We start from the raw sequence: 18482 nt of genomic DNA, 5'->3' as shown, positions 1-18482 counted from the left end.
TTATGCATATGTTTCTGCATGCAATAAATGTATGTATGTATATAATCATTGATTGTTCAACTAAATAGAAAATAACAAGCACTATCGAAATTAAAATTATTATTTATATATAATATATAATTATTTGACGGCAAAGGGCCTCGTGATATGGTAAGAACAACTCTCACGTTGTCCGGTTCGCGATCTTGCCTCCTATGGTGTGATGCCAGGCCCCAAGCGTTAATTCAATCAAATAAATCTACAATCTGTTTTATCGTGTTTTTTTTTAAGGGTCTGTCTGTTGCGACTCATATGGGATACGTATGCTTTGATTATACATATATCAACGTACGTATTTGTGTTAAGCATAAAATATTTTGCAAAATTTGTTCGAAAGTTTGTTGTTGCTGTGGTCTGCCGTTATTGTTGATACATGCTTACAGGCTACATCATGTTACAACATTTACGTAATTATGTTTAGTGTTTATTACTCTTTGTTTGTTGTTGTTTTCCTTACTCGCTACTATGTATAGATGTCTGTAGTCATGTTCATGTTCATATTTTTGCCATTGCATTTGATTTTGTGTCTGTCTGTCTGTATTATTATAATTATAATTCAGTTTATTGTATACAATACACGTGCCTCATAGGGTCGGTCGGATTAGATATACTGAGCATCGCAGCTCCAATCTTCAAGTTATTGCTCTATATTCCATAACATGCCAGTGTTAATGTTTGTTATTGTTAACCTTATCTAGTTAGAATCATCTTTGTTATCTACACAAGTGCTACGAATCGCTCCCGATCCGGATCTCGCACACTTTAACGTACAGACTTAAACAAATGTTTATTGTTAATGTTTTTCAATGAAAAACATCGCCTCTCTTGGCGCCTAAAGTTGCTGCTGGTGCTGGCCACCAGCGCGTTAGATTATGATTATGATTATGATTATGCGCGTAGTGGTGGTGCTGGTGGTGCCCTGGGACACCACCCAGCGCCGGCTACTTTGGTTGTCAATCGTTCTTCACTGGATAGTAGATTAGATCTGGCTGCTGCTGCTGCATATGATGCATATAGTCGTTGATTGGCGGCAGCACTGACTTCGTATCATCGCCCAGCATCGGATAGCCCACACCTACGCCGACACCCACGGGCGGCGCCGTGCGCTCATAGACGCTGCCGTGCGGCGGCGGCGGAGGCAACAGGTGCGTGGCGCCCGCCAGCGAGTGCAGCGGCTGCTGCAGGCCGTGCGCATGCGCGTGGGCATGGTATGGCTGAAAGCTGTTATGCTTCTGCTGCTCGCTGACCAGCTGCTCGCTCAGCGCGCTGTGATTGTAATGTTGCTCGTAAACATTGCCGGCGCCCGCATGCCGCATTAGACCACTGCCATAGGCGCCGCCGGCGTTGTGATGTTGCTGTGCCGCCTGCTGCTGTTGCTGCGGCTGTTGTGATTGTTGCTGCTGCTGCTGTTGCTGCTGTTGGGGCGGCGGCTGTGGCATTAGATCAAAGTTGTACTCCAGAGGCGTGGGATTCGTGTCGATGAGATTCGTGAGAATGCTGCCAATGTTGTTATAGTTGTGAGCATCTCCCGGTCCGACTTGGTTCGCCTGTGGCTGTGCCGTAGGGGGCTGCTGCTGCTGCTGTGGCTGTTGTTGTTGCTGTTGCTGCTGCTGCTGAGGCTGCACCTGTTGTGGCCACATGTGCTGGAAGCCCAATAGTTCGCCAGTCAACGCTGGGTCTTGTGGCTGCTGCTGCTGTTGCTGCTGTGGTGGTGGTTGCTGCTGCTGTTGCTGTGCCTTGTTGACACCGACAGCTGCTTGCTGTTGCTGCTGCTGAGTGGACGGCGCTGGGGCACCGACGTTCATTGGAAGCCCGAGAAACTCGGTTGAGTCGACAATGTAGAACTTGTTGTCCTTGAGCTCGACTGGCTGGTTGTTTGGTGCCCCGCCAAAGCCCATGTTGCCCCAGGAGTCAGTTGCCTGTTGCTGCTGCTGCTGCTGCATAAATTGCTGCTGCGTTGCGGACGCAGCGGCTGACGGCGACGGCTGCGGCTGCGGCGATTGCAATCGCGAGTGCTGATGCTGGGGCGAATGGGTGTGACGATGCTGTTGTAGAATTAACTGATGCTGGTGATGCATTGGGGGCATGTGGTGCGGCGAGGTGAAATGTTGCTGCTGTTGCATCTGCTGCGCCTGATGCGGATGGGGATGCGGATGTGGGCTCTGGGGCGTGTGGCTGCGCATATGTTGTTGTTGCTGCTGCTGTGGCGGTTGCGGCTGCTGCGCTTGCTGTTGTTGATATTGACTTATCATCTGGTGCTGCTGATAGCCGCCCGCCGTATTGCCAGTGGGCTCAAAGTGGAACTGGCTCTCCTGGCCACCAAAACTGTTCATCCGTTGCATATGCAGCTCTGGCGTGCTATTATTGGGCGTATGGGGTGTATGGGGTGTATGGGGCGTATGGCGATGGTGCGGCTGCGGTTGCTGCTGAGGCGGTGGCACCGCTTGCTGCTGCGTTGGCGGCGGCGTCGCTGCAGCATGCTGTTGCTGTTGTTGTTGCTGATGCTGATGTAGCGCATTTTGCTGTTGCTGCTGCTGTTGCGTCGGCGGCGGCTGTTGTTGCTGCTGCTGCTGTTGTAGCTTGTCTGCACTAAAGCTCTGATTGTACATGGAATTCTGCTGAGATTCGCTCGTGGAGACCGAGTGCTGCGACGTTGACGCCGTTGAGGACTGCGAGCTATTGCTGCTTACAATGGCGGCATTGAATTGCTCCTGCTGTGAACAGCCCGGCGTTGTAGACAATGGCGGCGGCGGTGTGGGCGTTGCCCCCACGCTAGCTCCCTTGCCTGCGCCCTGCTGCATCTGTTGCTGTTGTGCCGCGGCTGCAGCTGCCGCTCCTGCCTGTGACTTTGCCTTGCTGACTGCGGACTTTTTGCTAGCTTTAACCGGCGGTGGTCCTGGCATATCAGGCAGTGGCGCCATTTCTGAGAGAAAGAAAGCGGTTAAGTAAATTGTCAACAGTCACCGGATAAGCATGCACTTACCTTCATCATTCGATTTGGGAAAACGCTGTTTACCCTTTTTAGGAGGCGGCGGCTGATTCCCATGCATTGTTTGCTTGTGGCGGACCAAATGTGTTTTCCATTTGAAGGTCTACAGAGATGAAAAGCTGAGTTTAATGCACACATAATAATATGAGTAAATAAACATACCTGATCGCAGTGGTTGCAGCAGTGCGGCCGTTCCTCCGAGTGTGATGGCAAATGGCGCTGCAACGATTTGGCGGAGCCAAAGCGCTTTCCGCAAAGCGTGCACTTGCACTCGGATACATCGACGTGGGCGTTGCTGTAGTGCTCCTTGAGCGCAGGATATGTAAAGTACGAGGAGCCGCACAGGTCGCACACGTAGGTGCGCTTGACCTCAGTGTGCAGCTGCACGTGCCGCTCCAGATTGGCCTTGAGAGTGAAGCGATTATGGCAAATGTGGCACTCAAAGAAGTTGTCTCGCTTGTGCACGCGAATAATGTGCTGATATAGGGCGTTCTTTGAGGGAAACTCGGCGCCGCACACCTCGCAGATGGCGCCGTCGGCCTTGTGACCTGTCTCCTCGAAGTGCTGCTGCATCTTCTTCTGCGACAGTTTCAGGCCGCACTCACCGCACGGAAAGACTGCAAACAACAATTGAACAACGATATTAATTAAAAGCTTCGCTTTAACGATAGATATACAAGATAAAATGCCTCGACCAGGCTTTACTGGGCACCGGCGGCTTTGGTGAAATTTACATTCACGTCGACTCACTTTTGAAATCCTTCTTGTGCGACTCGACGTGCGCGTGGAACTGCTGCCGACGCGAGTAGGATTCGCCGCAGGTCTCGCATACAAACGGAAACTCCTTCACGTGCATCGTGCGATTGTGCTGAATTATTTCCTGCAATAACATTATCATCAATAAGTACTTTATCTGTTTTAATAATAATGTAAAGGAAGTCTCGTAAAAGTCTTTTGTCTATTGTCTTGACCGACCTCCTTCATGAAGGGGTGCACAACTCTTATTGAAGAAACTCTGCTCTGAGTCCTCTATCCCAAATAATGGCTAGCCTATAACATGGCCTATCAACACAGGTATTCCTACTAACTATCCACCAATATACGACATACAGAAGGATTACCTACTTCTATATATCTATCTGATAAACAAATTTGCATCCAACAAATTTTCACCCAGTTTTCTGAAGAGGCTCCAAATTGGGCTTAATCGTAAACGGCTTGGACCAAAAAATGGTCATTGTTCCTCTAATCTTAACTAAAGGTAAAAACATGGGAATCCAATAAATATTGAAAGCAATGAATGAATGAATGAAAACCTGGAATGCAAATGATAAATCATGTAAATTCCTAGATGAATGACCGACAATATTTAACACTTAAGGTTTCTACGAACTGTCGATATCAACAATATCCATTACATGCGACTAGGAATATAATTGTAATCCATTTCGGTATTTCTGATACTAATGCATAAGTTTGCTGAACCGCAGCAGCAATATGACATTAAAGAACGATCAACCAATGCTTGGTAAGCGGATCTTGGGTAATAAGAGTAAATATTTTAATATTTATCTTTTTGGTCTAAAGCATATGAATGGTTCGCGTTCGTACCTCCAGCGTGTTGCCATTGGGCTGACCGCAGTCGTGACAGTAGCCGGGATGCAGCTTGTAGTGGTCCAGCAGGGACTTGCGCTTCCGATAGGACTTGGGGCACAGCAAGCAATTATAGCTGGGCTTGTCCTTCTTGCTGCCAGGCGTTTGACTGCCGCCGAGCTGGGAGGGCGGCGCCTGCAGGGAGGTGCTGCTGCTGCTGCCGCCATCAATGAGCTGCTGCTTGGCAGCGTCCAGCTCGTCCATCTCATTGTCCAGCTCGTCATCTTCCTCCTCGCCCGACAGCTCGTTATCATCCAACTCCAGCGAGGAGTTCAGCTGCGGACACGCATTCGATCCGACTCCAGATGGAGCCAGATGCGGCGGCTGCGACTGCTGATGTGGATGCGGATGCAGATGCGATTGACGATTATTGATCATTTGCGCATGCTGATGCTGTGGAAAGGGGCTCTGCTGTTGTTGCATTTGCATTTGCATCATCTGCTCAATGATGGGCGGCATTGAGATTGGGTTATTGCTTGAATTATAGTGGTTCTGGTTGTGGCTCTGGTTCTGATTCTCATTCTGCAGCTGAATCTCACTCCCAGACATTAGCTGCGTCGTCGCCGACATGGCGACACCCTCAAGTCCATACGCAGTCCTCATGGGCATTGCCAGATGCTGCGACTGCGTCTGCATCTGTCCTTGCGACGCCGACTGCTTGGCGGCATGCTCCGCTCCCAGCTGCTGGGACAGCGCATTGTCGCTCTTGTTACAATTGATGTTGTTGTTAATATTGCTTGACGATGTAAGGCCATTGATCACAAGATTCGCACCGCTGCTGCTGCTGCTATTGCTGCAAAATAAAATGAGAGAAAACAAAATTTAATTCTCGAGTGCAAATGAAACTAAAAGTAAGCACTAGTCCAGTGTGCTCGACTAGTAGATATCCTGTACCCAGGCCTAAGACCGTGGCCTAAATGTTTAAGTTATTCCATCTTTAAAGAGAGGATAGATATATAACATTTCCATTCAATTTAACTTTGGTTGTATTGAATTTTCGTTGCTTGACGCTTACAATTCTCAACAAGTTAAAGCATTGAATGAATGGAAAGGTGCTTGCAAAATCAACTCATAATTGTGTGTATGTGAATATGAATCTATGTCTGGGTACACGGTATCTGCTAGTCGAGCATTGTGGAATTTATTTTGGGATTAGTTGACTTACAGATGGGTAGAATGAATCTGCGTCCCATGGCTGGTGTCCATGAGAAGGGAGGCAATGCCGTTGTCATGGACGGCGCTGCTGTTACTGTTGCTGTTCCCGCTGCCGGTGCCAGCTACGCTGTCCAATCCGCTGCCTACACCAGCCAGCATTTCGTCAATCTCAGGCTCCATTTCCAGCCCATCGATGAGACGACCTGCGCCTACACCATCGTCAATGAACTCCTCGAACTTCATAATCTCCTGAGCCGACGATAGCTGCGACTCTGTCTCGGACTCTAGCTCAGAGTCGCCAAACGAAATGGATCTGAGCTGGCGCTGCTCTTGGCTCTCCAGCTGCAGCGGCACTTCGAGATGTTGGTCCACTTGTTGGCTTTGCTTTTGCTTTTGCTCTTGCTCCTGTTCCTGCTCCTGGCCCAGCAACCTGGCAGCGGCAGCAGCATCAGCAGCAGCTGCTGCAGCATCGGCGGCGGCCTTCGCAAGCTGTCTGCGCTCGCGTTGTCGTCGCCATTCGTCCAACCGTTGCTCGCGCAGCTCCTTCAGCACGCGTGTCGAAGGCGTTGTGCCCAGCAGCCGGCCAGTGATCACAAAGTTGTCGTAGAACTGCTTAAGGAAGGGCTTGTGATGTTGGCTCAGCGCCAGACGTAGCAGCACCCGAAACTGCGCCCTGAAAGCGCGCTCACTGAACTCCCCGCTGCTGTGGTGATAGCGTAGCGTGTACTGGTTGTCCTCGTGGAACACATAGCCCTCGCCCAGGCGCGAGCGTATGGCCGGCGCCATAACGTCCAGGCTGGCCACGTGGCTGTTGTTGGTACGCTTTCGCTTGACCAACGACGTGGAGCCGATAAGCCTTTGTTGCCGGCGCATCAAGAGCTCTTCGCAGTTGTTACTATTGCTGCCATTGTCATAGTCATCGCCGTTCTCATAGTCCTCCTCCGCCTCCTCGTCGAACGTCGCTGCATATTTGCGCTTCACCAAGCCACTGGCCGCTGCTGCCGTATGTATCAGATCGAGGGGATCGCCGGAGAGGATGGGTCCCGCTCCGGTAATCGTATCCACATTGTTGCTGACACTGGCGCTCGCGCTGATGGCGCGATGAAAGTGCAGACGCTTGCTCATGGAAGACGAGTTCTCGGTATCGGCGTCATCATCGAGGAAGTCATCCTCCTCGTCGAGGCACATAAACTCCTCCTTGCAGAGAATCTTCTCAAAGTTTTGATTTAAATCGATAGCGGCTGCCTCATCCTCGCTCTCCCGTTTTATCTTAACGCCCGGCTCCGTTTTCTCCTTCTTGGTGGCAAGCAGCAGCTGCAACTGTTCGCTCTTCGCTAGCTGCGTTGCGTCCGTCCCGGCGCCATTATCATTCGGATTGTGACTGAACAGATTCCTGACGACTCTGTCGCAGGCCTCTGGATATTTGCACTTAAGCGTTTGCAGCAGAAATTTGATCGCATCGCACCGCGACGCCGCATTCAGACTATCCAGTAGATTCACAGACTGATCCACCTGTAAAATGCAAAATAAAAAAAATATATAAGCATTAGGGATAACGTAAAAAATAGCAACAAGGAACAACAAAAGTTGTTCTGAAGGCTCGGAGACGTCTCCTAGGAAGGAGCGATATACATTTCGATTAAATAGACTCCCAGGAAATGAAATTGGCTTCCACTTTGATTGAATATATAATATATACTTCTTGATTCCACTGTAATTTCATATTTAAAGTAGTCGCTATTGTTGGTGTTGGCCAGCTCCATTAATAGCTTATTCAATATTTATTAAAGTGACGCGTAAAAATGGCCAACTTCCGTTAGGTGCGCGGCCCACACAATAATGTGTGGCAGTGTTGTCACGTGCTCCCAGAATGGTATAATTAATGAAATTCTCAATTAAATCAATTATGTATGCACTGTAAGTACGAGTGTATGTGTGTGTTTTTACTCCAATTAAGTTGAATAGAGCCAACACTCACACGTGCACTCAAAAACTGTCATCAAATGCAATTACTGATTATGATTTTCCAAACAATTTAATGCAATTAGAGCGCCAAGAGCGCGCGCGCTCAGCTCAGCTCAGCCAGCGTCGACGTCGACGTCGTCGTCAATGAGAAGACCGTCAGCAGACAGCGCGGCGACAGCGACAGTAACTGCGCTGCCGACGCGAACGATTAGCGCACAGCATAGCGAAGATGGCAGGCAAAAGGCAAAAGTGTATAAAAAATAGCAGGAAAAATAAAAATGCTATGTCTATGTATACATACATATGTATATGCACATATACAACAATAATGAAAATAAAAAATAAAAAAAAAAAAAGAAAGAAGCGTGCTGCCAGCGACGATGTCGGCTAAAGGGGGGACAAAGAAATTAAAACAGCGCACAGTTTGTGCTACTTTTTCCCCATTCCACAATGTTGCCATCTCTATATATATATAATGTTAATGTACATGTGTGTGTGTGTGTGCGCGCGCGGCTATATTTATGTGTGTGCGAGAGTTAAAGCAGCGAGTCAACAAATTATTGTAGTTGTAGTTGTAGTTGTAAAAACATGATGGCGCTCTCTAAATTGCTCTCCCACAACCCACCCACTGGCTGGCATTTGTTTAGAGAGCGAGAGAGGTTAACAAATATATAGACATGTATATTCTCTTATATATGTATATATATATATATATATCGAAGGAGCTAGAGGGAGCGAGAGTGTGTGAACGGCAACTGTAAGGAACGGGTTGGGGGCAACGGCACTGTACAACAAAACTATGGACATGCTAGCCAGTTTTTAAATATTCTTTTAGCACGAGCATAAATTTAATAAGATGTTTATCGAGTTGAGAAAATTACTTATTACGGCAAAACAATAACTGGTTACTTAATATATTTTATATATATATTTATATTAATAAATTACTAATTCACTATATATTTAGATGGAAATCTCTTTGGGCTGGCGCAGCAGCTGCAGATCACATTAGAGTTTTTTTTACTTTATGTGTACTCTGCATTTAATGTATTTAATGTCGCCACATTAAAATGTAATCATTTGTATTTAACAAAACTTAAAAAAAAAAGCATAGGGTTATTTGATAGCGTTGAAAAAAAGATTATAAAAACATCATAATTATGAGTTAACTTTAGAGACTTTAGACTTTAGAGACCCACTTTGATAATATTGTTGCATAACAAATGTGTATTATTTATGTGTAAAAAAACGCGAATTAATTTGTTGTATTATAAAAACTGTTTTTAAATAATAATTATTATTCCAAATACTATTTTGCATAGTTTGGAAGCTTATTTGTGTCTATTTTGAATAACTGCGAATTGCTTTTCACTAATAATACTTTTATATTTATGACATCGAAACCAGATTTTGCATCAAATTTACATAAACATACCAGGTAAAAAAAAAAGGTGTATCTCTTTAATTTGAATTGAAACTATGGGTTTTCAATGTTCAATGGAAATGAACTAAAAACTAAATTATTTGTATTTCTATTTTCGAAGTACTAAAACAATCGCATCACAAAGTTAGAACCCTAAAAAGTTATGCAAATGCATTTTAAGATAGCAAAAAATGCAATATAGAAAATATAGAATGATTCTTTTCTTTTTTTAAAAATCTGGAATGCCAAGCAAAACCTTTAATATCTAACGGGAAACGTGCCAGCATCAGGAAATTATAAATAATTACGGCCCGAAGCATTCTAATTATGGTGTAAAATTTATTGACGGTGGCAACTCTTTTTGCTTGCGTTCTTCTCGAAATTGACAGTTAACATTGTTGCAGGCTTAAATTGAAGAAGAAGAGAGCACGGGGAAGAGCACGGGGCAGCGCACAAAACTGAAAGCCCACGTGCGTTTGTGTGCGTGCAGCAATACTTATGTGTGTGTCCATGTACAGCTGTAAGAGAGTGCGTGTGTACTACATACATACATGTACATAAAGACGTGTGTGTGTGTGTGTGCCTGTTGCAAAGCTTGAGCGCAAGCAAGGTAAAGGAAAAACAAATTACGATTTTAATTACATAAATATGAACACACTCACGAGTATGCCTGTGTGTGTGAGTGTGTGTGTGTGTGCACAGCTACATGTATATGCTTTGTACTATATACTTCATTAGTTCAGATTCTTGACTTAATTCCCTAAATATCTAAATATACCTTTGCATTACCGACTCCAGAAGATGTCTTTTTATTTTAGTAATAAATATTGCTAACATTTATTGCTTTATACACATTTTGCACATTTAGATAATGTTATCAAGCCTGTTTAATTAGAATCTTCTTTCGTCGAGAATCGTATTAAGCGGTATCTAGAGGTACGAAGGATCTTCAGTTCTGGCCTGGAATATCACGAGCTTGAGGGGAGTTAAATTATCCAAGCGCATAGAAAATCCCAATGGCATTTGCCTAACTCTTGGATAATCTAATATAAAACAGGCTAGTTAGTAATTAAAATGCGAGATTATTTTTGGCAATTTTGTTCTATTAAGTTCCAGTGATTATGCAGAAAGCACAGATTAAAATATTAGTTCGCTTGACACAATAATAAATAAATAAATATAAATTGATACAAATCCCGACTAAAAGCATTTGTCAGCTTCATTTGCATTAGGTTTATTTTACTTTAAAAACGAAAAAGTTTTCGTTTGCGAGCAGGAAATTAAGCTGCCGGTTTAATATCTTATAAATACATAGATACTTTGGGCAAAGAAAACCTGATAAATAAGGTAAAATTGTATCTAACAGATATATATAAATAAATATGCATGTAAAAGTGCCTGAAATATCTATAAAACTAAATTGAGCACAGCAACTAGTACATAAATAAGTAATGCGTGCGTGTATATATATCTTATAGATACATATATATCTTACAGATACATTTACGCATGCATATAGTATTTACACATATATGTGAGCATTAAGCACAAAGGCTCAAGTTCTCTTTGGCGCAACATGCGAGAAATTCTTGTTTCTTTTGTTTCACTTCAAATTTATGGTTCATTTAGATTAGATTCCTTTATTGTATTTATGTAAATCTAAGTTTTAGCTTTAACGGGAAATGCTCTGCCTCACATTAATCGAGATACCGAATAAATTATGGGTTTAATAGTGCCCATTTACACGCAATCGACATGTATAAGACTCTCAGTTTCTGCATGAAATTGAATATACTTATCAGAAGGGAGTTAAGACAAATTTAAGGCGTTAGTCGCATGACTTAAGAAATAAATTATTTGAAATTTTCTTTCTTCTAACTTTGTGTCCTCTATATCAAAGGATCGTTAGCCGAACTATTAAATTAACATTCAATTGACAGGCAAAATGTTAAACCGAAAGAATTGAAATCTTTACATTAAAATGCATCCTCAGGGAATCATATAAACATTGAGATTTTTCTCATAAAAACTTATTTTACTCAATTAAACTCAACTATTATAGAATTGATAAAGCTCTTTAGCAAGATGTTAAGTGTTCTATTTTGTTTGTTTCGTTATTTGCAGCTGTTCAGCATTAAAAGCAATTAACATGTACGTATTCGTATATCTATGTAACTGTTTATTTATTGTAGCAGTTATTGTCCGGTTTTGCCCGTGCTACGTATGCTTCTTATTCATTTTGATATATTTATAGCAATCCCGCACTTGGGAAAATCAATATTAACCCGTAATCCATTTAAATTCGATCGAATGCTATACCCTTAATTTGTACAGAATTTGTTTCCACTTATTTTCCACACATAAGAGCGGAATTTCAAATATTCTGTCGGTTTTATAAGTAATTACCATAAACTTCTCTTGTCTGAACCTGATTCGGTTACAAACTACATAAAAGAACTCAAAAAGGGCAAGGAATGTTTTAAGATTGGTAAAAAGAAGTAAAGCAAAAGGTTAATGAATAAAAAAGGGAATAAATCGTGAGTGTGAAATAACATTAAAGTTCCTGGTATGAACATAACATGTGTGTCTCAGACCTGGACTAAACAAACCTAAATTCATATGTAAGGAACCTCAAATCGGTTCTAGAAGTGTAATGAATATGGAACTATTTTTTGTTTTTCCAATTAAAGCACGAATTACTTTTTATTTCACACAGCAAATCGCACAGAACTTGTGAAAGTCAAATGTGGAACAGTTTTAGCGGGCTTTCAAATATTTGATACAAGAAAGTTCATAGAACATGCGAATAACTATCTTCTCGACAAGTCTGATTTCTAGAAGTTCTATATAACTATCTTCTAGACAAGTCTGTTTCCTGGAAGTTCCAAGTCTGTGGCTTCCTCTGTGCTTTATAAAGTTAATGGTATAATAGACCGGGGAGTATTCGATAAACGATTGCCTATGTACACATGTATTTGAAATACAAATGCAATTTGTCTTGATTTATTGGATTTGGCTGCTTCTTTTTTGGGCTGCTTCGTTTTGATATTGTTATGTACCTGTTCGGCACGCACAAGCACAGCGATAAAGCAACAGGGGAAGAGATGAGAAGAAAGAGAGTGAGAGCACACACACACACACACACAAGCAGACGTGGACATACATATATACATGTTTCGAGGTATTTGTTTACATACAAAGCACATATTTAGGTTGCCAAACTGTAAACGTTGCTGTTGCAGTTGCAGCTGTAGCTGAAGTGGGGCAAGAATCGCGGCTGCATTTTTAGCAAACTTATGTTTTACATTTTGAGCGCATGCAACGTGTACGTTGTGCACACATGCACAGCCACACACACACACACACACACACACGCACATGCACTATGCACATACATTTGTGTGTGTGTGTGTGTAGTTTTACTAATCAAATAAAAATAGCATTTACGTTGTCCTTCTTTATTAATGAAATTGGCACAAAGCGAAACAAAACTAGCTACACATGCATACACATATACATACACACAAACATATACAGACATGAATTTGCGTACAGTGGCTCAACATTTATCAAATACTCGACGTACATTATTTAAGCTTTAATTTGAATGCACAAAACTTAAGCCTGTATTTTCAAATATTGTTTGTATATCATCATTCCCCCCTTTCAAATTCACAGTGTACTCTTGTTGTTGTAGCTTTTAATTAAATTAAATGAATCAGCAGCGATAAAATGTTTAATTGAAACACTTTAAGCTCATTTATAAACGCAACATTCAAGTACAATTAGACAATATCTATCCGATCTTAGTTCTATGGTTTTCGAATGGCACCAATTGGCTTTAGCATCTTTCTCTTATTCGAATTCTAACAAGAACACAATCGAGAAATTTATGAAAAATTGCCTGCAACCTTTTATTTTACCACTGTGCACGCTGTTTACAATTCTTCACTTGTGCTTTGCTCGTCCATTCGTTCTCCCCCTCACACGAGCACGAACACAAACACACAAGCATACAAACACACAAACACAAATACAATCAAATTCATGCTCTCTCGCTCTCTCGTTGTTGCCAGTGTTGGCGCTCTTGTTGTTTTTATTGTATATGTAGTCAGAGTGGCGCGCACAAGTTGGATTTCGTAGTATTTGTAGTATTTATGCACATACATACAAACATATTAAGCTATGTAAATACGCTTGTTCATAAGTGTTTTCGTATGGATGTGTGCGTGTGTGCATTCAAGTAATGTAATGTTGTTATAAACTAATAAAAATAAAAATAAATATTTTCTCAAAACGACGAAGAAAACAAAACAAAAGTGAATAATAGCCAGCCCCACAACTACGGCAATGAGAAAATGGGTCGAAAGTGGGAGAAGTAAAACTGACTGACTGACTGGCTTGTGGGCTAAAGAGGGGAAAAGGGTAAAGGGGAAAGAAAAACAAAACTACAATTCATTTTAGAAAAGAAAAAATAAAAGAGAAGAGAATAATGCTTTTATGTGGCACTGGCATGGGAAATGAGGAAAGGGAGTGCTACGGGTTAGTAGGTGGGGGAGAGCTTAGGAGGTAGAAGGTGATGTTAATGGTACGGGTTGGGGTAGGGGTGGGGCAAGGGCACACAACTACACTGCGGAAGTTCATGCACAGACACAAGCACAAAATATCCATGTTGCGTGTGTGTGAATGTGTGTGTGTGCTTAAGCGCGCGGATATTGTGCAAGAACTGATTGTGGGGCGGGCAAAACGGAAGGGGCAGGTTAAACGAACGAAGCTTTTAAATAATAAAACAAGCAGCTGCCTGCACCACCCCAAAAGCAGAGCTATAATATAATGATGAATATTGATTACAGATCATGTACCTAAGGGATCATAATAAATACTTAACATATATGTGTGCGCGCAATTTCTTGTTTTACTTTTTTTTCGAAGGTTTAAAAAATACTCATTTTTTTTAATGATACTCGGCACATTTTTATAATAAAAGATGACAACAAAAACAACAGCTGAAATTAAACTGTTAGTGCACACTGTACTTCACTTCATTTGTTATCTCTTTCGCTCTCTCTCTCTCTTTTGCTTCTCCATGCGACTCTGCCGCTCTCTTCTTTGCCTACGCATTACACGTTGTTTTGCCACTCTCATTTGATAGTCGCACGGAATGTAGACTTACATATACATATGTACATATACGCATGCATGCTTGTGTGTATGCATGTGAGCATGAATGTACACATTTATGTATTTAGTTAAATGCGAGGGGGCTGGGACAGGCAGGGTATTTTATAGAAAACATTATTTAATTACCAGTAATTTAAAATCCAACTGTGTAGTTTTGTTATCCATTTTGTTGTTGGTTTCTGCATTTGGCTGAATTTTATTTATACGTTTCACTTACACACACACACATACACTTACACACTTGCACTGCGCATACAAGCACAATTTTATGATACACACACATACATACAGTACGTACGTATGTATTTTATTATTTCGATTTTTCTTTACTTGTGTGTTTCGCGTTTCTTCTACTTGCTCGCAACAGCGCAGCTCTTTTTTTTGTGTTATTTCATTTTCATCATTTTTCTTTTGCCCTTTTATACGTTAACGTTGACGGCTACTGCGGATGTCGCTGTTGCGGCTGCTTCTACACAACTTTTTTCTGTATTGACAACATTGAGATATTGCCATTGGTTTCACATTTTATTGCATAAATTAACAATATCAAATGCTTAACGAATATTTGTACACTTTAACAATTGCTGCTGCCTGATTGCCACTTTCTGTGGCACGCACACACAGACACACACTCACACCGACGCGCGCTCAATGATGATCTGCTGCGTAGGAAAAATTTCCTAATGTTTGCTTTTATTTCTATACCGATGCGCGCAATATATTTTAGTAATTTTCCATCAATGGAAACCGATTATTTACTATTTTTACAAATTTAGTTTAGTTTCTTAGGAGCAAAAACTGCAAAAAGCGACGGAATTTCCACAAAATGTTTTGTACGGTATTTTTTTAGTGCATACGAAAAAACAGGTCATTTTTAGGCAATTTCTGACGATGACTGCCAACTCGCTTGAATTGTCAGAGTTGCCACATCGCATACTTATCGTCATCGCTATCGCCAATCAATTTCATTTCCTAAACCCATAATTTTGAAATTTTATTTCATATACAAAATTAACTTTTTCCATTCTAATTACAAGTTATTCATGTACCATCTCATGCAACACAGACTGCTTAGGATTTCGACTGTTGCTGAGCTTGCTTCTCTTTCTTAGCGGCTTCTGCTTCAGCCTCCAACTTGTTGTATTTCTCAATTAACTTCTCCACATCGGGCTTTTCCAGAACGCTGTACACCGTTGTGTTGTTAATGCGCTGCAAAGTGGCCATTTCGACCTTCTCTGTGGTCAGCTTTGTTGTGTCCAAAGTCTTGCTCAGAACCTTGATGGCCAAATCCTTGGCCTCATCCAACTTAATGTTGTCCTTGTCGGCCAGCTCCTGCTTTAGCATAGAAATCGCGGCACCAAAGTTGTTGCCAATGCAAGTGGCCTTCCAGCCTCCATAATTGCCACTGGGATCGGACTGATATAGCTGATAGCCATACTTGCTATCCCAGCCCATGTAGAGCAACGACACGCCGAAGGGGCGCTTGCCGCCGTATTGAGTGTACGCCTGCTTGATGTCGCACAAGTGGGAGACGAGCTGCTCGCATGGAATCACCTCGCCATAGCTGAACTGATAGCGCTGGGCGATCAAACGCAGCTCGGAGGTCAACACATTTGCATCGGACGTAATGCCCGCCACGGAGCAGACCATATTTCTAAAAATTACATTTTGAATTTACTATTTAATTCATTGGTGTACATTTTTGTAGCTTACTCATTCAGCCGGTAAATCTTTTCGGATGGAATAGCGTTGTCTAGCAACTTGTTTGTGCTGCGGCATTCGGCTGCAAGCACAATACCGTCCTCTGCCAGAATGCCCAGGCATGTGCCGGCATGGGATATGGCCTCCATGGCGTACTCCACTTGGTAGAGGCGACCCTCGGGCGAAAAGATAGTTGTGCGGGAATCATAGCGACGCGCCTGGAAAAGTCGGCGAAAAAGAATTATAAAGGTGATTAGGCAAATTGCACATGCATGTGCAAGCCGACGAGCTTGTGTCTGTTAAACTCTATGCTTACATCAGATTAGCTTAATTGTGGATGGTGCATAAAATGTACTTACCATTTTATATTAATTTGAAAGTATAGACAATTTTTTGTATGAAATTAAGCAAATATGCGGCGTCGAGTATTGTTTCTGCCAAATTATACTTGTCATCGCCGAACAGAGTTGTCGCCTTACTTTAGTTTGGTATTCAATAAGGGAACAAATATATCGATAGTTTTCTATATTAGGATTTGGACCGAATGTGTAGAAGCTATAGAATAAAGAAGCTTTTTAATTAAAATTTCATTGTGGCTAATACTTAAAATATGGAGTGTTTGTTTTAATATTAAAAACATTATTTTTAATCGACTTAATCAATACATCGATAATAATGCAAACTATCGATTTCCAAGAAACCAACGATATGTCCAGTGTTTCCACTGATTGATGCACGTTTAAGCAACTGCTCATTTTGAAATTTAAAATTATGATGTTGCTACTTTATACAAGCGGCAGACATTTTTTCTAAAACATATTGCAAATAATGTTTTGTAATGGTGAAATTTATTAACCCTACTTATTTTTTTAGCTATTTGCTATTTTTACATCCTATTAAACGATAAAAAAAAATGGGTCTTAGCATCGATACTTATTGTATATTTATATTAAATACTAGAAGGAATCACAAATTAATTTCGTCCTGTAAGCTGGTAACACGTAAAAAAACAACGAAAAGATTCAAATGCATTGCAAGCGTGTAGATAATTGACGTTTATAAACTCTTGAATATCAAAAATAAATGAACATAGAAAATATGAAATGTGCAACTGTGAAATTTACGATTTTAATGCATAGCACAATCATAAAAGTCATGTTAATTAAAATCTTATCACATGCTTTACACTGGAAGCATTATACTGAATATGATCAATAAAAAGCTGAAGTTTATTTGCCAAGATTAGGATAAAATGCACTGTGTTAGGATATGGTAGAGATTTTTCTACAGAAATAATCATCCATTTTCGAAAAATGCTTCGATTTTTTAGATAGTTTTAGAAAAATTAACAATCACAAGCTTCACAGTTCTCCTGGCAAATCTGCACAGTACCTAGCAGTTTGTAGATTTTCGTATAGTATTAACAAATCGAAACTATATAGCTTTTTGGATACTACCCTCCAATCTGCCTATAACTGTAAGAAACTCAATTTTAAAGGAGGATCCTTCAAGAAGGAAGCACAGAAAATAACATAAATTCTGGACTTTAAGGGTAAGGCTAACTTGTTTTTAATACATTCTTTATATACAATTTAACTTAACTTACAACAATATTCCTGTTCAGGTAATATCCTAATATGTTGCTTCCATATATATTCTAAATATATTTTAGTAAAGTATATATATTATATTATGCGCATGTTTATGATTAATTTATGATTAAGTATCGACAGTAAAGCAAGAGACAACAATGCCAGGCAGACTAGGCGGGAATTCAACATGCACTGGGCCATAAACTCAGCTCAAGCAGACACGATTATAGCTCGCTGGCGAATGGCATGGGCCAAATCCTACCCACACCCCGTAGCAAGAGACGCAGAGACGCATTAATTGTTGGCGGCACGCGACACGGTTTTATTAGACTGTTGCTCCTCTGGCTGGCAAACACTTTAAATTCAAATGGAGCACGCTCGGAAGGCAACAAGTGAAAGCAGACGCAGTGTAAGGAAAACAATTATGTCCTTATTTTTATTTTTTTGCAGCAGCAGCAGCAGCCCCAAAGTTGCCCCAGAGTCTGTGCCGCTGACATTGCCGCTGACATTGCTCGCCTAACCTTAGACATTCGCAATTCAATTGACACGATGCCGGCTCCGGATTCGGCTCCACGAGGCGCCATCTCACCCACAGGCGAATGCCTGCCATTGGCTGGGTCGCTCGTGCCCGATGCCATCCACTTCGCGTCCGGGTTGGAGGCGTCCTGTTTGCCGAGCAGCGTCCTGCCTATATAAAAGGTCCAGGCTTTGCATCTGGCTCATTCGATAGACGCGACTTCCTAAGTTCGGCCAAAGTATATCTCGGAACAAATCTAACTCTTGT

The 18482-nt window shown here is 41.9% G+C and overlaps 2 protein-coding genes across 2 annotated transcripts; both read right to left on the bottom strand.

Annotated features, from left to right (window-relative positions):
- Positions 1–61: 61 nt before the first annotated feature.
- LOC115771774 lies at positions 62–15192 on the bottom strand. Its single transcript, XM_030717633.1, has 7 exons — positions 14532–15192; positions 5847–7348; positions 4640–5474; positions 3779–3908; positions 3191–3645; positions 3023–3131; positions 62–2962 (listed from the first exon to the last, which is right to left on the bottom strand). The coding sequence occupies exons 1-7, from the start codon at positions 14568–14570 to the stop codon at positions 993–995; spliced, it is 5040 nt and encodes a 1679-aa protein (XP_030573493.1). The 5' UTR covers positions 14571–15192; the 3' UTR covers positions 62–992.
- Positions 15193–15386: 194 nt separating this feature from the next.
- On the bottom strand, positions 15387–16562 carry LOC115771782 (proteasome subunit alpha type-4). Its single transcript, XM_030717645.1, has 3 exons — positions 16466–16562; positions 16119–16324; positions 15387–16059 (listed from the first exon to the last, which is right to left on the bottom strand). The coding sequence occupies exons 1-3, from the start codon at positions 16466–16468 to the stop codon at positions 15477–15479; spliced, it is 792 nt and encodes a 263-aa protein (XP_030573505.1). The 5' UTR covers positions 16469–16562; the 3' UTR covers positions 15387–15476.
- Between the last annotated feature and the right edge of the window lie 1920 nt (positions 16563–18482).

Source organism: Drosophila novamexicana, unplaced genomic scaffold (genome assembly GCF_003285875.2).
Source record: "Drosophila novamexicana strain 15010-1031.04,08,12 unplaced genomic scaffold, DnovRS2.1 tig00000008-arrow-pilon, whole genome shotgun sequence".
NCBI classification, from domain to species: domain Eukaryota; kingdom Metazoa; phylum Arthropoda; class Insecta; order Diptera; family Drosophilidae; genus Drosophila; species Drosophila novamexicana.
Note: the sequence above shows the minus strand (reverse complement) of the source record. Positions and strands in the feature narration are given on the sequence as shown.

Excerpts from the sequence above, each read along its gene's own strand:
- LOC115771774 (XM_030717633.1), bottom strand. The coding sequence starts at position 14,570 with ATGGATAACAAAACTACACAGTTGGATTTTAAATTACTG. Across the intron at positions 7,349-14,531 it reads AGTTGGATTTTAAATTACTG|GTGGATCAGTCTGTGAATCT; the intron begins GTAATTAAATAA and ends TGCATTTTACAG. Across the intron at positions 2,963-3,022 it reads TCCCAAATCGAATGATGAAG|AAATGGCGCCACTGCCTGAT; the intron begins GTAAGTGCATGC and ends TCTTTCTCTCAG.
- LOC115771782 (XM_030717645.1), bottom strand. Across the intron at positions 16,060-16,118 it reads AAGATTTACCGGCTGAATGA|AAATATGGTCTGCTCCGTGG; the intron begins GTAAGCTACAAA and ends TGTAATTTTTAG.